General features: G+C 43.0%; 2 protein-coding genes across 2 annotated transcripts in view; one reads left to right on the top strand and one right to left on the bottom strand.

Annotated features, from left to right (window-relative positions):
* The window catches only part of mideasb (mitotic deacetylase associated SANT domain protein b), a 31,330-nt gene extending 25,983 nt beyond the window's left edge, over window positions 1–5,347 (bottom strand). Inside the window, exon 1 of the mRNA XM_084181666.1 lies at window positions 5,013–5,347. The gene's annotated coding sequence lies outside the window, so the exon portion shown is untranslated. The remainder of the gene's footprint in view (window positions 1–5,012) is intronic.
* Window positions 5,348–16,654: 11,307 nt separating this feature from the next.
* ptgr2 (prostaglandin reductase 2) overlaps window positions 16,655–23,810 on the top strand; it is a 17,056-nt gene continuing 9,900 nt past the window's right edge. Inside the window, exons 1-5 of the mRNA XM_084182473.1 lie at window positions 16,655–16,827; window positions 20,676–20,794; window positions 21,087–21,278; window positions 23,091–23,261; window positions 23,535–23,744. Coding sequence (XP_084038599.1) covers window positions 16,788–16,827; window positions 20,676–20,794; window positions 21,087–21,278; window positions 23,091–23,261; window positions 23,535–23,744 — 732 coding nt within the window. The 5' untranslated portion in view covers window positions 16,655–16,787. The remainder of the gene's footprint in view (window positions 16,828–20,675; window positions 20,795–21,086; window positions 21,279–23,090; window positions 23,262–23,534; window positions 23,745–23,810) is intronic.

Below are 23,810 nucleotides of genomic sequence, written 5' to 3'. Positions count from 1 at the left end.
GCAGGGAGGAGAGAGAGACAACGAGAGCTAGTCACAGTCACTCACTGTCTTTTTTTTTAACAGAGCGCAGCAAGTCTGAGCCCGGCCTGGCACAATCAAATCAATTGCTGGTCGGACTCCCTCTAGTCATTTGTGTGTCTTCATTATTTCATCAAACAGTGGGCTTAAAGCATCAGACTTGCTCTTTTTGCAATGGTCTCTGAATCATCCAGGACAAAAGGGGAACCTGTCACCACTTGATCATGTTCCTGCATCGTCAAAAGGGAAAGGCAAGAGACAGGACAATGAGAGAGAACAACCATGAGTCACAATAACCTTCTTCAGAATAAAGGCCAAAAGTGAAAAATATTACATTTTCAATTTCCGTCACAGCTAGTCAGTCGACCTAACAGTAAAAATATATATATAATAAGAGAAAAAAAGGCACATTTATTGTAGTCCAAATCTTTCTGGGCATCACTTTCATTGCCATGGCAACACATTATGATAATCGCAATCTGGATGGGTATCTGAGGGGCATAGTGTATGTGCAGAGTACGCTACAATCATATTCCCAATGCACAAAGATACAGACCCCTCTGCAATTGAATTTACAGTTTGGAGAGATGGACCTTTCAATGGTGAGGGTGGTGATGATGTAATGCAATGCAACTGTCCTCTGGTCTGTCTCTATCTGTATAAGAATATATTTGATGTGTTTGTGCAAACTGTTGCACCAGGTCTGACTTAAGCTAAATGCAAACATTACATAAACATACCTATTGCACATGTACACTGAACAAAAATATAAACGCAACATGTAAAGTGTTGGTTCCATGTTTCATGAGCTGAAATAAAAGATCTCCGAAATTTACCATACGCACAAATGTGCTACATCCCTGTTAGTGAGCCTTTCTCCTTTGTCAAAATAACAGGTGTGGCATATCAAGAAACAGGTGCACCTTGTGCTGGGGACAATAAAAGGCCACTCTAAAATGTGCAGTTTTGTCACCCACACAATGCCACAGATGTCTTAAGTTTTGAGGGAGCGTGCAACTGGCATGCTGACTGCAGGAATGTCCACCAGAACTGTTGCCAGAGAATTGAATGTTCATTTTTCTACCATAACCCGCCTCCAATGTTGTTTTAGAGAATTTGGCAGTACGTCCAACCGGCCTCACAACCGCAGACCACGTGTATGGCGTTGTGTGGGCGAGCGGTTTGCTGACGTCAACGTCGTGAACAGAGTGCCCCATGGTGGCGGTGGGGTTATGGTATGGGCAGGCATAAGCTACGGACAATGAACACAATTGCATTTCATCAATGGCAATTTGAATGCACAGAGATACCATGACGAGATCCTGATGCTCATTGTCGTGCCATTCATCCGCCGCCATCACCTCCTGTTTCAGCATGATAATGCACAGCCCCATGTCGCAAGGATCTGTACACAATTCCTGGAAACTGAAAATGTCTCAGTTCTTCCATGGCCTGCATATTCACCAGACGTAACCCATTGAGCATGTTTGGGATGCTCTGGATCGACAGTATATTCCAGTTCCCGCCAAAATATCCAGCAACTTCGCACAGCCATTGAAGAGGAGTGAGACAACATTCCACAGGTCGCAATCAACAGCCTGATCAACTCTATGCGAAGGAGCTGTGTCGCGCTGCATGAGGCAAATGGTGGTCACAACAGATACTGACTGGTTTTCTGATCCACGCCCCTACCTTTTTTTTTTTTTTTTAAGGTATCTGTGACCAACAGATACATATCTGTATTCCCAGTCATGTGAAATCCATAGATTAGGGCCTAATAAACGGATTTCCTTATATGAACTGTAACTCAGTAAAATCTTTGAAATTGTTGCGTTAAATTTTTGTTCAGTATATTACTCAGGCATATCACATGCTATCCCCTATTCATTATTTGACTGTGGCTGCATCTTCAGCACAACAACCTTTTAACACTGCAGGCCATTAGGGCTAAATATAGCATACAACTCTATGTGGCTTTTATAATATGAGCTACAGTGCCTTCGGAAAGTATTCAGACCCCTTGACTTTTTCCACATTTTGTTACGTTACAGCCTTATTCTAAAATGGATTAAATAAATACAAATCCTCAGCAATCTACAGATAATACCCCATAATGACAAAGCGAAAACAGTTTTTATACATTTTTGCAAATGTATTAAAAATAAAAACAGAAATAGCTTATTTACATAAGTATTCAGACCCTTTGCTATGAGACTCAAAATTGACCTCAGGTGCATCCTGTTTCCATTGATCATCCTTGAGATGTTTCTACAACTTGTTTGGAGTCCACCTGTGGTAAATTCAATTGATTGGACATGATTTGGAAAGGCACACACCTGTCTATATTAGGTTCCACAGTTGACAGTGCATGTCAGAGCAAAAGCCAAGCCATGAGGTCGAAGGAATTGTCTGTAGAGCGCCGAGACAGGATTGTGTCGAGGCACAGATCTGGGGAAGGCTACCAAAAACTGTCTGCAGCATTGAAGGTCCCCAAGAACACAGTGGCCTCCATCATTCTTAAATGGAAGAAGATTCAAACCACCAAGACTCTTCCTAGAGCTGGCAGCCCGGCCAAACTGAGCAATCGGTCGAGAAGGGCCTTGGTCAGGGAGGTGACCAAGAACCTGATGGTCACTCTGACAGAGCTCTAGAGTTCCTCTGTGGAGATGGGAGAACGTTCCAGAAGGTCAACCATCTCTGCGGTGAAGCATGGTAGTGGCAGCATCATGCTGTGGGAATGTTTTTCAGCGGCAGGGACTGGGAGACTAGTCAGGACAGAGGCAAAGATGAACGGAGCAAAGAGATCCTTGATGAAAACCTGCTCCAGAGCTCTCAGGACCTCAGACTGGGGCGAAGGTTCACCTTCCAACAGGACAACAACCCTAAGCACACAGCCAAAACAATGCAGGAGTGGCTTCGGGACAAGTCTCTGAATGTCCTAGAGTGGCCCAGCCAGAGCCCGGACTTAAACCCTATCAAACATCTCTGGAGAGACATGAAAATAGCTGTGCAGCAACGCTCCCCATCCAACCTGACAGAGCTTGAGAGGATCTGCAGAGAAGAATGGGAGAAACTCCCCAAATACAGGTGTGCCAAGCTTGTAGTGTCATACCCAAGAAGACTCAAAGCTGTAATCGCTGCCAAAGGTGCTTCAACAATGTACTGATTAAAGGGTCTGAATACTTATGTAAATGTAATATTTCCGTTTTTAATAAATTAGCAAAAACTTCAAAAAACGTTTTTTGCTTTGTCATTATATGGGGTATTGTGTGTAGATTGATGCGGGGGAAAAACAATTTAATCGATGTTAGAATAAGGCTGTAACCTAACAAAATGTGGAATAAGTCAAGGGGTCTTAATACTTTACAAAGGCACTGTATGTATTGTTACCTAAGAGCTGCTTAGAGAACAATCGATAGATGAGGGCAGTAGGCCAGCGTAAAGTTGTCTATATAGGACTTATGCATGTTATAGGCCTTGTTGTATGGTAGGCTACACTGATTGTACAACCTACAGGTGACCGAAAACTGTGCAAAATATATTTGGAGAATTTACAACAACACATGACTCAATAGTTGTTTTATAGTATTTTTCTTTGAAACACATTTTATACTGTAGCATTCACTGATAGCATGCACTACATTCTCCAAAGGTAGGCTACCGTTTAGCCTAGGCAGCAACCATTTAGCAAACACACTCACACACCTTAAAATAGACAGCTGCAGCTGCTCATATCCTGCACCGGGGCAGGATATATACAGTAACTTACTTGACTGTCTGACCGACCACGCACACTTCAGGGTGAAGACACTATTGCATTGGCCAGGGAGAATTATACACCATGTTATATTATAGCATGTTCTTCTGTAGGTTGTTCAGAAATCCAAATTATGAACAATTCTGTAGATGCGGTTCCGCTATAAGCTATAAAAAACAATGTGCATGCGTCACTGTGTTTATGAAAAAATACCTCTATCAATTTCCGGGAATGGGAGAGGCGTGGCTTGAGAGAAGACCATGCAAGTCGCATTGCCTTGGCCTATTTTTCTTAACAGCAGAAATCATATGGAGTGGGTTTTGCATTGTTGTTTTTCATGGAATGGTTTCTGCAATATGAAACACTTGCACAATAACACGATTTCACCCTAACCTTTCTGTAGGCTATCGGGTGTAGGCTAGTAGGGCCATGACGCATCACAAAGTGGACCGAACATTGCAGCTAATTACACAACTCCCCTGTCGGGTTTAACCCAACAAACCAAGGTAAAGCCGTTAATATAGCCTGGGTTTGTACCGTCAACCATAATTACCTAATCCCTGAGACCTTTCCGACCGCTTCTTAATTTAAACAGCGAATACCGTTCAGCCAATGGGGCATCGCGGTGAAAGCGAACGCACTGTCGATGTCGGCTATAGGCTGGCTATTTGACATGGGGGGAGTGAGAATTCCCCAGAAAGCACCAAAAAATCCAAAACATGTTGCGTCCTACATCGGAACAACCCTTGCTGGACCCCCCCACCTCCTCCCCGTCCCCACCGCCAGCCAGCTCAGCGCTATTTACGAGAAGGCAGCCCTTTGTTGCAGAAAACGGATTATCCAGTCACTAATTCCATGGCACATTACAACAAAGTGAGACAACAATGCACCCTATATAGGCTACACAAGCACCAAGATCAAAGTAAGGATCATATAAACCGTGGGCAGCGCATCTAGGGCTGCTCAACTTGTCAACATGGTTAATAGCCAACGTCATAGGAACTGACATTGCTTCCTATTTTTAAAGAAAATCCCCATATTAAGCAATAAACACACACAGGTATCAACAGCTGATCAACAATCATTATGTTCAATATGCATAGAGGCCTATGTAATGAAATTGTAAACTTTGTTTACAACTACTGTCATCCATTAACTTGCATGCTTCTTAGTTCTCATTTACCGATCAACAAGCCCAGATATATAAATAAATCAAAGTTGCTATCCGATCACTCACCGTGCTTGTCATGTTTCTGCGATGCCCCACCAATCACCCACCACCAGTGCAGCAACTGTCCCTTAGATCCACGCGCCCAGCAGTGCAATCGAAAGGAGATGACTGCATACATCTCTAGCGTTGAGTCATTCTATGCTGACCTCACTATCATTTTTCAAGTCAAAGAAAGAGGTAGATCGATGTCGTTAGAAAATAAGTGCTATCCATTCCGAAATGGAGCACTGGTCTGCAGAAATGTGGACATTATTGCGTTAGGATTTCACAAATAGGCCACATGCACACAACACATCATCTATTTTATGCGGCCTTTTTTCTCTCAACGTAGAATGCTCTATGAAACGTTCTCTTTCAGCTCGTCTTGTGATCCCTTCCAGTGTATTCGCCACACCTACTTCCACGACCATATATGGCTTTCCTTTGCATGAGGGGCGCTGTAATTTACTGGGAAAACTACTCAGATCCATGCGGTGAAATTCCGTCAGTCGGCCACTGATACAAAAAGGGGCCCTTATTTAAATCCCATCAATAATAGAAATGTAATGGGCGCGGCTCGCACTAGTTCCAAGGTAGAGAGAATAGGTCTACCTACTCTCAGTATTCTTCATCTGTTGCGCTTCAACATTATTACAGCATTATTACACCGCCATCACACACACACGAGTACACTAACATCTACACTTTACAAACTGTTGAGTAAACAGTCTATCAGCAGATCCCCACAATCCAGCTGCAGCTGCCTTTTTCAAGATGCATTGAGAAAAAGCAGCAAGACATCTTCGGGGTGACACTTTTAGATGTCATCTCTATGATCTCATACACACTGATCTCATTGAATCAGCAGGTAGACTCATTCATTCTATCATTCATTGATAGAAAGACGCACTGAGATTTAGGAATACAGCAGTTGAGATTGAGTTTGCTCACAGCTTTCAAATGCTGCTGTATGAATGCCTTCTGGCTGCACAACTGGGGTGCATAGCGAATAGCAGTGGCCATGACCAAGCATGTGCCAGCTGACAAAAAGGAGACACTGCCAGTCCCTCTGTGTCGGGGTATGCTCTTCTCTCTCTGCTGTACCTTAAAATAACGTTGCAAAGCCTGGAAACATTCACGCATGCTATTCACTGCATAAGAAATACGCCAGCCAAGCTATGTGAGATGTGTATGCTTGTGTGTGTTTTAGGCCAATAGTTTTGAATCAAAGTGATGTCCATATCATATCCACTCTTTCAGTCTTTCATTGGGAGAAAGGCCTAAATAACCAAATTGATTGTAGAAATAAGATGCAAATCTACCCTCTAAAGAGAAAGTATGTTTGGCTCATGGCATATCCATTAGCCAAACAATATATCCATCCATTGACTTAGTTATAATTGTCAGTCATTAAACTGGTAATATTTAAACTGTTAATAAAACTGAGACTATAGTCTAGTCAAAAAATCCCCTCCATTCTTCTGTGCATGAACCGTGCAGGACACGTAGCTCAGATGTGTTGTTACTGAGAGATGGTCACTTTCTGGCTTTAGACCAGGAAGAAGGGCTGCAGCAACGAGCTGCCTGCGTATCAAAGTAGTGTAGTGGAGGTATACGACGTGGCAATTAATACGGCGGATGGAACAGATCAGAATGTTTAGCTTAAAATGATGACAAACTATTATTTCTAAACATTTTCAGCGTAGCAATGTGCACACAGCGGTAGTCCTACGCGCAAATGTTCCAAAATGCAATTTGCGGGGAAAACACCGTTCTAAAATGCGCACCGCACATGCGAGCGGTTTCATGAACAGAGATGGAAATATCCGTTAGAAATGTATAAAGAGGAGAGTTCTAAAGATGCAACAACTATCATGGGTTGCTAATATGACTAGGATAATTCCTTTGCCTGCTAGACAATGAAAGAAAATGTATTTGAAAACCAATAGAACAGGAGAGCCATTTAAGGAAATCTTTATAAAATAATTGCCTCTGCGTTTCTAAAGCGGGATTTTGGCTATAGGCATCTTTGAAGCAAGGTAAGACATGCCTCATAATATGATGTAAAACGTCCAGGTTTCAAACAATTAAGAAACAAGAAAAATATAGCGATGCTAATGATAGGCCTAACCGTCTTCTGGTAGATGGAAAGGCTTTCCCAAAAACTAACTAGCTGCAAAGTAGCCTATGCCTGCCTACCTGGCAGAATAATATCATTAATATTTGCATCAATCCAGTGGCCATTTGTTTTGCAAACTCCATCTCATGTGGTCTACAGAAACATGCTAACCAAATGCTAACCAAACAACAGTGCTAGGTGCCTGCACCGTTGAATTAAAGGGTTATTACAGGGTCAAATCAAATGTTCTTAGATTTTTACCCAGACCTCAAAAAGAGGTCTCCTGATGTGGTTTAAGCATTGTTGTGGACTTAGGACATCCAATTTTGTTGCTTTTCTATTTAAAAAGTGTGTATTTGAGAGCGAAAACCTGATTTTTTTTTTGTAAAAATCTGAAACCTGTGAATTTCTGACTCAGTTGACAGTCTCATGTATCTATTTCAATAATAGGCATACTATTAGCCTACTTGCATAGTAGGCTACAGCTTGGGTTGGCCTGACTGTGAAAAGACCAATAGGCCTATGGGATTCATCATTTTAGCTCCTTCAGAGTGTATTGCTAAGTTTCCATCCAATTGATGACAGATTTTCATGTGAATACTCTAGAATTCGCATAAAGAAAATATGAGCATTTTCCCACCACTGTTTCCACCAAATTGACTTTTTACCAATAAAAATCAGTGCATGATGTGCATCGATCATCATGTCACCAGAATAAGACCCTCGGTATTTATTGGAAAGTAGCATCAAGATCACAGTGCTTTCACCACCCTGTTTAGTTCATACTTTATTTAATCTGTAGGCTAATAAACTGCATTGGTTTCCCGAGTTCACCAGCAACCACTCACCATATCATCGCTTGACTCCATGTTTACTTAGATATGATGGTTTTATATCAATATTTGCGCGTAAAGGCCTTTCCACTGCCATTTCTCTCATAATACATTATACAAAAAGATCCCACCATGTCGAACGAACAAATTATCTGTAGGCATTTATAAAATTGTATCGAAACTTCCTGTTCACATCACAGCTGTCCTGATTTTTTTTTTTATACACTATGACTTTACTCACATAAAAACTGTGGATGGAAACGTGCTTTATGTCACTGTTTGTTATATCATTTTTCATACAGGTCGCATTCGTAGGGCGGGCCGTTTTGGAAATGTTGGGCTAAATTAGAGTACACCCACCCACTTCTCCAGGCACCACTCGGGGGGTGCACAAGGAGATAGCCTACTCATCATCGTGCAGCAACCCTTGGCATCCGAGCTATATCGAACGACGCGAATCTGTCTCTAACCTAGACTACTGCATAGAAATTCTAGATCCATCAGCAGGACCTCCATGAAGATTAATTGAGATGTGTTTTTTTTTAATGCAGCAATTGTCGCTGAAATATGCAGCAGGGAGAGGACAATAATGATGTATATCCTGAATCTTATATTGACACCTTGGCTTTCCTTAACCATAGAGCAGTTTAAATACATTGATAAGTTGTCACATTACTACACACATGAATAAAAGCAATGTAGGCTATACGTTACCTTCTAGGCTAGTATGCATCGCTGGCACAATGTTCTAGTCGGCATTTTCTCCCTCTTCAGAAACATAAAACTTTTTTTCTGCTTTTCGAAGCGTCACTTCCTACTCTTGCTGCTGAAATCATTGCATGATGATTGTAACTATAGCATATGCTGTATTATGAGTTGTTGCAATGCAACTCAACTAGGCTCATATAATCGACTCATTGGTGTGGAAGTATTGCGACAGAGATAAAAAACTAAATAAAGAATTACAATTTATGAGAAACCATGGCGCACATACCATTTCAATACTTTTAAGGATACCCTACTGTAGGTGGCGCAAATGCTCAATCGCAAAGAGTAGAGGAAAACAAAGTGTCAACCACCACACCTCCGTTCCGCCAGCAAGAATAAGCAAGACCTAGCAAGAATAGACCGTGAGCTCGGCGATTTTCCTTCAAAATAAAAGTAATACAATTGTCAAAATTCGAAACATTTTATGAGGAAATGTTAGCAGACCTGAATTGTGTTTAACAATATAAAAAAGGAAATAAGGTAATCGGCTTCATAGCACAAATAATGGTATAGCATTGACATTATTGTTACAGCATTCAAATGAATGATTACTAGATGGTAACAACAGTAATACCATTTTTATTTAACCTTTTTATTTAACTAGGCAAGCCAGTTAAGAACAAATTCTTATTTACAATGAAGGCAACTATTAATAATAATGGTATAATTATAATAATAAACTATAGAAAACACTTAAATCCCATTGTTGATTAGCCCATTCATATTGGACGGTGTTCACTATGTTTTTCATATTGTACATGCATACAGTGCCTTCACTTATTCTGCATTTTGTTGTGTTACAGCCTGAATTCAAAATTGATTACATATATTTTTTTTAATCGCCCAACTACACACAATACCCCATAATGACAAAGTGAAAACATGTTTTTAGACATTTTGCAAATTTATTGAAAATTAAATACAGAAATATTTCATTTACATAGGTATTCACACCCCTGAGTGTTAGAATCACATTTGCAAGCAATTATGGCAGTGAGTCTTTCTGTGTAAGTCTCAAAGAGCTTTGCACACATGGATTGTATAATATTTGCACATTATTCTTTTAAAAATTCTTCAAGCTCTGTCAAGTTGGTTGTTGATCATCGCTAGACAGCCATTTTCAAGTCTCGCCATAGATTTTCAAGCTGATTTAAGTCAAAACTGTAACTAGGCCTCTCAGGAACATTCAATGTCATCTTGGTTAGCAACTCCAGTGTATATTTGGCTTGTGTTTTAGGTTATTGTCCTGCTGAAAGGTGAATTTGTCTCCCAGTGTCTGTCACTCCACTTGTCATGTCTTATCAATCACACACACCTGGTGCTCATTCCCCTAATTAGTATGTGTATAAGTGTTCCCTCTGTTCCCCTTGTCTTTGTGAGTGATTGTTTGTTGTGAGAGCTACATTTCACTGTTATTGCCTAGGTGGATGTTTTCCATTGTTTAGTTTCGTTTGACGCTTAGGGCGTTTGATTTATGCAAACGGATAAAACTCTGGACTTCGGTATTTTACCTCCTGTGCCTGACTCCTTCATTCACACCTCATCACAGAATCACTGATCTGATATGGAGTCAGCAGGAGAAGACTGCATGCCTGGAGTTGTGGCAAGGGTCCAGGAGCATTCCTCGATGTTGGCCAGCTTGGGGGAAGCGATGGATCGGGTTCATCAGGTGGTAGAACGCCTGGAGAGGAGAGGATCCGATCTATCGAGACCAGCTGGTCATCCGGTTCCAGCCACCTACACCCCAGCCCCTGGAGGGATCCAGATATCCCGGCCACCGGCGTTTGATGGGACGGGAGAGCAATGTAAGGGATTCCTACTCCAACTGGAGTTGTATTTCTCCAGCATCAGGCCGGAGCCCCGGGAGCGGGAGAAGGTATCCGTCCTCGTTTCCTGCCTTTGTGGGAGAGCCCTGGAGTGGGCCAACGCGGTACCTCCCTCATTCCACACCGCGTTGGCCCACTCCAGGGCTGGAGAACTACGGGGAGTTTGCTCGCCTCTTTCGGGCCGTTTTTGCTCTCATACATTCCGGGTACGAAGAACGTGAAGGCAGACGCACTGTCTCGGCTGTATGACACAGAGGAGAGGCCCCCATACTCCCGGCCTCATGCATTGTGGCGCCAGTAGTATGGGCGACGGACGCAGATATAGCGCAGGCATTACGCACAGATCCATCTCCACCGCAGTGTCCAGCTGGGCTGCAGTACGTGCCTGCGCTTATCCGTGATCGTCTGATCTACTGGGCACACACATCACCCTCCTCTGGTCATCCAGATATCGGTCGTACAATGCGCTGCCTGACCGAGAAGTACTGGTGGCCTACCTTGGCTAAGGACGTGAGGGTGTATGTTTCCTCATGCTCAGTGTGCGCCCAGAGAAGGCACTTAGGCACCTCCCAGTGGGTAAGCTACAACCTTTACCAGTTCCATAATGACCATGGTCTCACCTGAGTATTGATTTTCTCACTGATCTTCCCCCCTCCCAAGGTAACACCACTATCCTGGTTGTTGTGGACCGCTTTTCAAAGTCCTGCCGCCTCCTTCCTCTGCCCGGTCTCCCCACGGCCCTACAAACTGCGGCGGCTCTGTTTAGTCACGTCTTCCGGCACTACAGGGTAACAGAGAATATAGTGTCCGACCGAGGTCCCCAGTTCACGTCTAGAGTCTGGAAGGCGTTCATGGAACGTCTGGGGGTCTCGGTCAGCCTGACCTCTGGTTTTCACCCCGAGAGCAATGGGCAGGTGGAAAGGGTGAATCAAGATGTGGGTAGGTTCCTGCGGACCTACTGTCAGGATGGGCCGGGGGAGTGGTCGGTGTTCCTGCCATGGGAAGAATATGCTCAGAACTCTCTCCTCCACTAACCTAACACCCTTCCAATGTGTTTTGGGTTACCAACCGGTTCTGGCACCGTGGCACCAGAGCCAGAGGCTCCCGCGGTGGATGACTGGTTTCGGGGCACGGAGGAGACTTGGGACGCTGCCCACGTTCGTCTCCAGCACGCCGTGCGTCATCAGAAGGCCAACGCTGACCGCCACTGCAGGGAGGTCCCGGTGTTCATACCGGGGGATCGGGTCTGGCTCTCGACCAGGAATCTGCCCCTCTGCCCGCCCTGCCGGAAGCTGAGCCCGCGGTTTGTGGGGCCGTTTCAAGTCCTGAGGAGAATAAACGACGTGACATACAGGTTGTTACTCCCCCCTTATTACCGTATTAACCCCTCGTTTCATGTGTCTCTCAGGCCGGTGGTAGCTGGTCCGCTCCAGGAGTCTGAGGTATGGGAGGTTCCTCCACCTCCTCTGGACATTGAGGGGGCCCCGGCTTACTCGGCCTGTTCCATCCTGGATTCGAGGCATCGGGTGGGGGGCCTTCAGTATCTCGTGGAGTGGGAGGGGTACGGTTCGGAGGAACGGTGCTGGGTCCCAAGGCGGGACATCCTCGATCCCTCCCTGTTGAGGGATTTCCACCATCACCATCTGACTCGCCCTGCTCCGCGTCCTCGTGGCCGTCCCCGAGGCCGGGGTCGACGCACTGCTGGAGCCGCGCGTCGGGGGGGGGGGGGGGAGGAGGGGGTACTTTCACGACTTCCGCTGAGGCTGCCCCCCCCTCCTGGTTCGGGCAGGCTTCGTCGTTACCGGAGTACTAGCTACTGCCGATCCCATTCTCATCACTCCACATGTCTTGTCAATCACACACACCTGGTGCTCATTCCCCTAATTAGTATGTGTATAAGTGTTCCCTCTGTTCCCCTTGTCTTTGTGAGTGATTCTTTGTTGTGAGAGCGTGTAGCTCGGTTGAGCTACATTTCACTGTTATTGCCTAGGTGGATGTTTTCCATTGTTTAGTTTTGTTTGACGCTTAGGGCGTTTGATTTATGCAAACGGATTAAACTCTGGACTTCTGTATTTTACCTCCTGCGCCTGACTCCTTCATTCACACCTCGTCACAATTAGGTTAGTATTGTGAAGTAACTACAATGTTTTTGATCCATCCTCAGTTTTCTCCTATCACAGCCATTAAACACTAACTGTTTTAAAGTCACCATTGGCCTCATGGTGGAATCCCTGAGCGTTTCCTTCCTCTCTGGTGACTGAGTTAGGAAGGATTTCTGTATCTTTGTAGTGACTGGGTGTATTGATACACCATCCAAAGTGTAATTAATAACTTTACCATGCTCAAAGGGATATTCAATGTTAGCATTTTATTTTTACCCATCTACCAATAGGTGCCCTTTGGGAAGCATGGGAAAACCTCCCTGGTCTTTGTGGTTGCATCTGTGTTTGAAATTCACTGCTCAACTGTGGGACATTACAGATAACCTAAATGTGTGGGGTACAGAGATGAGCAAAGCACCACCGTAACACGTAATATTTTACTGAGAACATTGCTGCAGAAGCGAACTCCTTCCTCTGCTACTCTTTCGTCAGCATGCTACAATACATTGACTTTCCCGGGGAAGCTGTGAAGCGAGTTGTAGCCTATTGCATGATTGTGTTTATGAGTCTGTTATTAAAGGATGTGAAACAATGTGTATGTTTACTGATTTTCATTAAATCATGTATGGCTATAAATATTGTGTATATACATTACTTCAAATGGGCAGAATATTGTGTATATATAGCCTTCAGAAATTGGAAATTCAAAAATCACATTTTTACTCCTGAACTTATTTAGGCTTGCCATAACAAAGGGGTATAATACTTATTGTCTCAAGACATTTCATATTTTCATTTGTAATTAATTTGTAAACATTTCAAAAGGCTATACAAATAAATAGAGAGCATCGCACACTATACAAGCTCACAGTAATTTATTGGGTAAACCACCAACGTTTCGGCATCACTGTGCTTTCTTCAGGGTAATGTCATGAATGCTTGAACCAGGTTATGTAGACAATTAGTGCAACCAAAAAAGTCTCAAAACATAATTACACTTTGACATTATGGGAAATTGTGTGTAGGCCAATGACACACAATCTCAGTTTAATCCATTTTAAATTCAGGCTGTAACACAACAAAATGTGGAAAAAGTCATGGGGTGTGAATACTTTCTGAAGGAACTGTATTGCAGTGTAACACAATTTCCTGTAGCCTACATTGAGTCGCAGGAAAAGCGGGGTCCGTTCTTTCCAAATCCACAGAGTTTACACCCAGAGGAACGTCACTGCTCATTCTGCGGCCCTTAAAGAGTGGCCTATCAGCCTAAATCCAATCCGTTTTTCATATTGGACATACACTACATGACCAAAAGTATGTGGACACCTGCTCGTCGAACTTCTCATTCCAAAATCATGGGCATTAATATAGAGTTGGTCCCCCCTTTGCTGCTATAACAGCCTCCACTCTTCTGGGAAGGCTTTCCACTAGATGTTGGAACATTGCTGCGGGGACAGGAGCATTAGTGAGGTTGGGCACTGATGTTGGGCGATTAGGCCTTGCTCGCAGTCGGTGTTCCAATTCATCCCAAAGGTGTTCGATGGGGTTGAGGTCAGGGCTCTGTGCAGGTCAGTCAAGTTCTTCCACACCGATCTAGTCAAACCATTTCTGTATGGACCTCGCTTTGTGCACGGGGGCATTGCCATGCTGAAACAGGAAAGGGCCGTCCCCAAACTGTTGCCACAAAGTTGGAAGCACAGAATCATCTAGAATGTCATTGTATGCTGTAGCGTTAAGATTTCCCTTCACTGAAACTAAGGGGCCTAGCCCGAACCATGAAAAACAGCCCCAGACCATTAGTCCTACTCCACCAAACTTTACAGTTGGCACTATGCATTGGGGCAGGTAGCGTTCTCCTGGCATCCGCCAAACCCAGATTTGTCCGTCGGACTGCCAGATGGTGAATCGTGATTCATCACTCCAGAGAACGCGTTTCCACTGCTCCAGAGTCCAATGAGCTTTCCACCACTCCAGCCGATGCTTGGCATTGCACATGGTGATCTTAGGCTTGTGTGCGGCTGCTCGGCTATGAAAACCCATTTCATGAAGCTCTTGACGAACAGTTCTTGTACTCAGTGGTGGAAAAAGTACCAAATGTTCATACTTGAGTAAAAGTAAAGATACCTTAATAGAAAATGACACAAGTAAAAGTGAAAGTCACCCAGTAAAATACTACTTGAGTAAAAGTATAAAAGTATTTGGTTTTAAATATACTTAAGCATAAAAAGTAAATGTAATTGCTAAAATATACTTCAGTATCAAAAGTAAAAGTATAAATCATTTTAAATTCCTTATATAAAGCAAATCAGACGGCATCATTTTCTTGTTTTTTTAATTTACAGATAGCCAGGGGCATGCTCCAACACTCAGACATCATTTACAAATGAAGTATGTGCTTAGAGAGTCAGCCAGATCAGAGGCAGTAGGGATGACCAGGGATGTTCTCTTGATAAGTGTGTGAATTAGACAATTTTCCTGTCGTGCTAAGCATTCGAAATGTAATGAGTACTTTTGGGTGTCAGGGAAAATGTATGGAGCAAAAAGTACTTTGTTGCTCCTAGACTTTCCACTTCACAGTAACAGTACTTACAGTTGACAGGGGCAGCTCTAGCAGGGCAGAAATTTGACGAACTGACTTGTTAGAAAGGTGGCGTCCTATGACAGTGCCACGTTAAAAGTCATTGAGCTCTTCAGTAAGGCCATTCTACTGCCAATGTTTTTCTATGGAGATTGTATGGCTGTGTGCTCGATTTTATACACCTGTCAGCAACGGATGTGACTGAACTAGCCGAATTCACACATTTGAAGCTGTGTCCACATACTCCTGTATATATAGTGTACATATTGCACCGTACACTATTTTCTGTATGCTGTGTCGCAGTAAAAGGCGGGTCCATTCTACTCAGGAGCACTTGTAGTTTCCAAATCAACAGAGTTTACACTCCGAGGAGCGTCACTCATTCTACAAGCAAACAATATGTTTATTCAAAAAGTTGAGAGATGCAATTTGTTAAAAAAAGCTTATTCATAACAAATATCACAATGAATCTCATTAATCAAATACTTTTTGTGAAATTGATCATCAACAGTAAAACAGAAGTTTCAAATGGTATGCAAGATCCTCTTCATCTCATGGGTATCAGCACAGTGGGCACAAACTGGTTGAATCAACATTGTTTCCATGTCATTTTAAGAAGGAAAAAAAATTGAAGATTGGGTTGATACTAACCTGTAGCAACATGATCTTACAAGGATACTGCCTCAAAAAATATATTTTATTTGTCTAGCCAAAACACTTGACCTGATGCACGTTTTGGCAAGTAAGACCGGCTGATTTAAATAGGTGAAGTCTGCAGCCTTCTCATCATTAGGATAATGTGGGTCATTTACAGGTATGCCAGTCAGTTAACACTCCATCTACTGATCACATTGTTTTCATTTTCTCACTTAAGCAGTTAGCTTCTCACCTAATCACCTGCTAACAGTCAGAATTTGTCACCTCCATTATAGGTCAAGCCAAGAGTGCAAGTCTGGTATAGAAGCAAACAAAGAGTAAGTTAAAATAGTTAACTTTTTGTTTTGTAATTAGTCAGTCAGTAAACAGTTAAAGTGACAGAACAAAAGTGCAGACTGGACCCTGGTTTTATGTACACAAACAATCAATAGTTTTTCCTGTACAGTGTTATATTTGTACCATATAGTGTCCAGCACCTTACATAAAGCTGTTTGACCACAGTAAATGTCCTGCAACACTTCATATATAACCTAGGTTTTTGTTCAAAATCTGTTTTGTACAGATAATTTTGTACTGTCCAATATGAAAACATACTACATTTCAGCTGATAGGCCACTACGTAAGGGCCGCAAAATGAGCACCGACGCTTCTCTGGGTGTAAACTCGGAAAATAGCTAGTGAACAATATATCGATAATTGTGCACATTTCCATCACTTTCACCTGAATTATTAATTTACAACGTCTACAGGACGAGACCCGTATTCTGAAGGATTTCAAAAATCAGTGACACGGAAGTACTTCGTTAATCTTGTCTGACTGCTTCGCAGCGGTAACAACTTAACTATTCGCAGCATAAACACAATTTAATGGATTTATAAATGAAAACAACATTTACTTCTGCCATTTTGACGAGAGAATATGTTGCGCGTGCAAAGAGTGCTGCTTAACTCCCGACCTGGTATGTGTATACTTCTCCGCTGTATGAGACATTTTAAAATTGTCATACAGAGGTCATTGTAGCCTAGCAAGTGCATGAATGGAGATAGTTGTTAGCTTACTTTTTGAAACGACTGGTCAATGATAATGCGGCGTTCCCGCCTTAGTCGGAACTAGGAAACCCGGAAATGTTTGATTTGCTAACTGGTGGTAGTTATAAACTTGTCATGTTCAAGCACTTAGCAAGGCGAATAATGTCCTTGTTCCGACTAGCACGTGAATGTGGCATAACTTAGTCAAAAGTTCCTGACAGCAACTCCTGTACGGGTGGGATTGCAAATAAACGCGTACAAAACAAATCGGTTTCCAAATGTATATCTTTGGTTGGGTCCGTTGCCCATTTTATTAGCTGCCAAGATAAAAACATTGCAAGAATTACATACAGGTAGATGTAATTAGCATAGGCGCTAGTCCAAACGCCGGCAGATGGCGACATTGAGTCATCGAACTGACTCAATATCGCCTAAGATTTTTTATAACTAACCCAAGATAGACCAGAGCCTATCGTTTCCAATGGGAGCAAATTAATCATAGTGGGTAGAACAAGCAAGGAAGTGGGCAGAGCTAAGTACGAGATAGTGAGATCCTATTGACGCGTTGTATTAGCATATTTCCGTTAAGGAACACCTACTCTGTGAAGTGCTTGTGTGCAATAACTCAATTCGCCCTTGCACGCCTTCTGAACAACGCAATTTTTAGAAACTTTGGCAAAGGGTAAATTCTACAAAACGCAGTCCACTTTGTTTGTTATAGATTCTAGGTTTGGAAACAGAAAACTGTATGGAGATCAAATGTTTCATAAACGAGAAAATGTGCAGAATGTTGGCTAAAATCCATCTTGCTCCATCTTCTCCCACTGCCAGCCACTGGGGGTGCCTCTCATCACCATATTTGGTAGTGAGTGGAAACACCAACCGGATGCTTCACATTTATACATCTGGTGAAATATCTGGCTCGTTGTTTATTTTTTTATATATTTTTAAACCTTTATTTAACTAGGCAAGTCAGTTAAGAACAAATTCTTATTTAAAATGACGGCCTACACCGGCCAAACCCGGACGACGCTGGTCCAAATGTGCGCCACCCTAAGGGACTCACAATCACGGCCGGTTGTGATACAGCCTGGAATCGAACCAGGGGGTCTGTAGTGACGCCTCAAGCACTGAGATGCAGTGTCTTAGACCGCTGTGCCACTTGTTCTATCTATGATATCGACATCTGACGACTCATTATCGCCATCTGCCTGCCTTTTGGCTACGTAGGCGTAAAGTTCCAATGCGAGGTGAGCACGGTAAGCACTGTCAAATAGAATATATAATAGGGTCGGAGGGGATGGCCGTCATTTTACGGGGCTCCTGACCAATTGTGCTATTTTGTGTGTTTCTTTTGTGCTGATCCAAACTTACTATTAGTTAATTTTATTTTTAACTACATTGTTGGGAAAGGGCTTTTTTTAAGCATTTCACGGTAAAGGCTACACTTGTATTCGGTGCATGTGACAAATACAATTTGATTTGATTTTAATATACATGTTTAACCTCTAAAAGTCTAAGGGGGTGGGGGCTTTACAACTATAGCCGTGGGGGTTTACTACTATAGCTCATAGAAATGCATTGAATAACACATTCATAAATGGCAAAAATACAGTTTAATAATAAATAAGGAATAAGGCTTTGAAGTGTCTGTCTAGGAGATATAAGAAAGCTCAGGAAATATTTTAGTTTTTGGGGATATATTTAACCCCTTATTTTTGTTGGCACAAAACTACCTCCATACTTCCATTCGTTTGTATGGTTACCTTCAGACGAGTCCCGTGACACTTGTGGGGGTCGTAGAGCAAAACGGAGAACACCATAGTGTTCGTGAGAGCCTTCCATAGAGTGGTCATAATAGTTTTTAGGCCAAACTGCTCGGACGCTACAGACGTCTTCATGAGAAGACTAATTTTCCGGATGTCTCATGGTCTGACAAACACCGCTGTAGCTCGGCCACCTTCCACCGCAGATGCATATGGGCGGATGTGCTGAATTAAGACGCAGCCCATGCTGTCAGATTTTGATGGGGATTTTTTTATTATGTTACTTAGATTGATGTACTGGTGCGCCCATAGACTTTTAAGGAATAAAGGGTTTAAAAACTCTCCATAACTCTCCATACTTCCGGGGTCACCTGCATGCCCAGAAATACTTTAAGAAAATTAGGAGATGGTAAATTTAGATTCGTATTAATGCCCATTGTGTACGTTGCCCGTGCATTTCCAATGGGCCGCGCAATGCATTCGGGGACATTCTGGGACAAGGAGTGCACTGGTCATGTCTAGAAGGGATGCCGCTAATGTCAGTGACATCAACATTTGCATAATCGAGTCTCGTCTAGAAGTTTAGCACTTTAGCGAACCTTAACCCTTCTCCTAACGTTAACCTAATTCTCCTAACCTGCTGCGTACAATTATCCTAACCTGCTATGAAAAGTCACTTCTGACTAGGGGTTAGAACCTAAATTATTTCCCAATCACTCCGTTCCGAGCAGAACCCCTATTTTCTTTTGTTTCGTTCTGGTATTCCGACCAGAAAAGTTCTGAACCGGTTCGAAACAAAAAAACAAACGGTTTATATAGTTCCTTTTCGTTCATTTTTTAAACCTGTGAAATCATACATTTAGCTCATTTATTAACTCCCCCAATTAGCGCAGATAGAGCAGCTTGCTGTGGAACGGGTAAGATGGTTGTTTACATGTTTGATTGGTCAACTAAGTGAAGGCACAAAATGCAACTGAAATTTCACTGGTGGGGAGAGCGAGAGATGTGGTTGGACATGGGGGCTTGGCTTGAAGCGCTGAACATCATGACATGACGTGAATTGGAATGTGTTTAAACTATTACTAGCCATTATAACTTCACCGAATTACAGAATCATATATAGGCTACTAGACATTAGGAATATTTTTTGAACTAAAAACAACATTAACTGGTTCTCAAGATTTTAAAATAACGGTTCTGTTCTGGAACACTAGAGATCACTTTCCGTTCCTCGAATTTTTTTGTTATTTTTCAGTTTTTGGTTCGTTCCCTAAACTGGTTCCAACCCATGCTTCTGACATTAGTGGCATCCCATCTAGTCAAAACCAAGTGCACTCCTTCAAGGAGTGAATGGCAGTAAATTGGGCACTAGCTCAAAACCCCAAAATTAGCATGAATTCCTTGAAGAAGAAGCACAATGGTACAAATATTTTCAGAGATATGTAACTTGTTCTTTGTAACATCATATCGTTTTGAAATTGTGACATTACGTACTTTCAAGGAAAATAGCAGTTTCTCGACTCATGCCGCGTTCAAGACAACTCGGAACTCAGACATTTTCGACTGGGAAACTCGTAGAAAGATGATCTCCGAGTTTTCCGCTTGGAAAATATCAGAATCAACCAATGGGCAGCTCTACGCAACAAAACATATGCACATTTTAACTCTGAGGTTCCGAGTTGTCTTAAAAGCACCACCATACCCTGACTTTCTATAAGGGATTTCGTGATGATTAGCTTGATAACCGTGTGACGCACCAACGTGAACACGATTGGTCGACAGTATGCTGGGAGGGTCGTTTTACATTCCTCCATTCATTAACCAATGAGTTTACTATCTCCTAATTTCTTAAAATATTTCTGGCGTACCTATGCTTCATCCATGTGATCCATGACCCAACATATAGTGCCCTTTAGTGTACTAATTAAGTTGAATGTTCAGAGACAAACTATAGACTACACAATAACCACATAAGTAGGCTAAAATGGCTCTTCTATGTTTTTGTTTTACAGGGACTAATGGAGAGCCAGTCCCTGGTCATTTCCGCATGGAAGAGACGACTGTACAACCTGATTTGAAAGAAGGACAAGTCCTTGTCCGGACCCTCTTCCTGTCTGTTGACCCTTACATGGTGATGCATGGCTGGAAAAAAAGGCTGAGAAATTAGTCTGCACTTTGCTGATTAGATCAAATGTGTATGAAATAAACAAAATGGGACCATTAGTGACCTATGATAAGTTTCCGATAATATAGGCTATGTAAAGATGTGTCCAATAAGTGGGCATGGCTAACACCTGCATACAAACAGAAATGTTAGTTTCATAAGTGCTCAATAAGTTATGGTAAGGTACCTTAACCCTATCCAAATACACTGTTCAGAGGTGACATAATGACATTCCATGCTTCATCATCATCTCTCGTAGCGATGTCGCATGAACGACGACACAGGTGCTGAGTACCTGGCTCCATGGGGGCTGTCGGAGTGTGTGGACGGTGGAGGCGTCGGGGTGGTGGAGTCCAGCCGCTACGATGCCCTCTCTGTGGGTGACATGGTCACCTCGTTCAACTGGCACTGGCAGACACATGGTGTGATGGATGGAAAGCTCTTACAGAAGGTAGGCCTACTTTATCCTATATCCACCAGTCTATATCTATCCTACAGTATAGCAGTCTAGTGCCTTTTTCATACTACTGAGACGAGTAGATCCACCATAGTTGCTGGAATCGTGCCTATTTAAAATATAGGAAGGAGCCTGCACAGTACAGTGTATAGCTACAGTGGGGGAAAAAAGTATTTAGTCAGCCACCAATTGTGCAAGTTCTCCCACTTAAAAAGATGAGAGAGGCCTGTAATTTTCATCATAGGTACACGTCAACTATGACAGACAAAATGAGAATGTTTTTCTCCAGAAAATCACATTGTAGGATTTTTAATGAATTTATTTGCAAATTATTGTGGAAAATAAGTATTTGGTCAATAACAAAAGTTTCTCAATACTTTGTTGTATACCCTTTGTTGGCAATGACACAGGTCAAACGTTTTCTGTAAGTCTTCACAAGGTTTTCACACACTGTTGCTGGTATTTTGGCCCATTCCTCCATGCAGATCTCCTCTAGAGCAGTGATGTTTTGGGGCTGTCGCTGGGCAACACAGACTTTCAACTCCCTCCAAAGATTTTCTATGGGGTTGAGATCTGGAGACTGGCTAGGCCACTCCAGGACCTTGAAATGCTTCTTACGAAGCCACTCCTTCGTTGCCCGGGCGGTGTGTTTGGGATCATTGTCATGCTGAAAGACCCAGCCACGTTTTATCTTCAATGCCCTTGCTGATGGAAGGAGGTTTTCACTCAAAATCTCATGATACATGGCCCCATTCATTCTTTCCTTTACACAGATCAGTCGTCCTGGTCCCTTTGCAGAAAAACAGCCCCAAAGCATGATGTTTCCACCCCCATGCTTCACAGTAGGTATGGTGTTCTTTGGATGCAACTCAGCATTCTTTGTCCTCCAAACACGACGAGTTGAGTTTTTACCAAAAAGTTCTATTTTGGTTTCATCTGACCATATGACATTCTCCCAATCCTCTTCTGGATCCTCCAAATGCACTCTAGCAAACTTCAGACGGGCCTGGACATGTACTGGCTTAAGCAGGGGGACACGTCTGGCACTGCAGGATTTGAGTCCCTGGCGGCGTAGTGTGTTACTGATGGTAGGCTTTGTTACTTTGGTCCCAGCTCTCTGCAGGTCATTCACTAGGTCCCCCCGTGTGGTTCTGGGATTTTTGCTCACCGTTCTTGTGATCATTTTGACCCCACGGGGTGAGATCTTGCATGGAGCCCCAGATCGAGGGAGATTATCAGTGGTCTTGTATGTCTTCCATTTCCTAATAATTGCTCGCACAGTTGATTTCTTCAAACCAAGCTGCTTACCTATTGCAGATCTTCCCAGCCTGGTGCAGGTCTACAATTTTGTTTCTGGTGTCCTTTGACAGCTCTTTGGTCTTGGCCATAGTGGAGTTTGGAGTGTGACTGTTTGAGGTTGTGGACAGGTGTCTTTTATACTGATAACAAGTTCAAACAGGTGCCATTAATACAGGTAACGAGTGGAGGACAGAGGAGCCTCTTAAAGAAGAAGTTACAGGTCTGTGAGAGCCAGAAATCTTGCTTGTTTGTAGGTGACCAAATACTTATTTTCCACCATAATTTGCAAATAAATCCATTAAAAATCCTACAATGTGATTTTCTGGATTTTTTTCTCCTCAATTTGTCTGTCATAGTTGACGTGTACCTATGATGAAAATTACAGGCCTCTCTCATCTTTTTAAGTGGGAGAACTTGCACAATTGGTGGCTGACTAAATACTTTTTTCCCCCACTGTATGTACTTAAAGACAGTTTTTTCTAAACTTAGTTAATTCATTTTCTACAGGTTGATCCACAGCTGGTTGATGGACACATATCCTACTTTCTGGGTACAGTTGGCATGCCTGGCCTCACAGCCCTATTGGGTGTCAGAGAGAAGGGTCACGTGACCAAAGGAGCCAATCAGACCATGGTGGTCAGTGGAGCTGCAGGGGCTTGTGGGTCCATAGCTGGGCAGGTAAACACAAGCACGTTGTTACAGTAAACCTGATCTAGTTAACATAGTATGGTCTCTTTGTGAATAGACAGTGGTTCTCAATTGTCTTTCCTCGAATCCTCACATTCTCTATACTTGCCCCCTTGTGAAAACAATTTAGAGGTCCAAGGTCCCTCCCCTCTGTCCCTCCCCCAATGCGTTTACGAGGAAGAGGTGAGGAGATGGGACACAAGGAATCAAAGAGAGATTAATTTGAGACTCCCAGGGTTTCTCTGTGTTCCTCCTGCTCCACAGATTGGCCGTGTGGATGGTTGTACCAGGGTGGTGGGGATCTGTGGGTCTGATGAGAAGTGCAGAGCCCTTGTGGAGGACCTGGGGTTTTCTGCAGCAGTCAACTACCGGCAGGGGGACATAGCCACAGCACTGAAGGAGAGTTGTCCTAATGGAGTGGATGTCTACTTTGACAATGTGGGAGGGCCCATAAGCGATGCTGTAATAGCACAGGTAAGCAGGTTTTACTGTCTTTAGGCGTCTTTACGCAGACAGGATATCAAGAGCTTGGGACTATAA

Source organism: Coregonus lavaretus (genome assembly GCF_964263955.1).
Source record: "Coregonus lavaretus genome assembly, chromosome: 18".
Taxonomy (NCBI): Eukaryota; Metazoa; Chordata; class Actinopteri; order Salmoniformes; family Salmonidae; genus Coregonus; species Coregonus lavaretus.
Note: the sequence above shows the minus strand (reverse complement) of the source record. Positions and strands in the feature narration are given on the sequence as shown.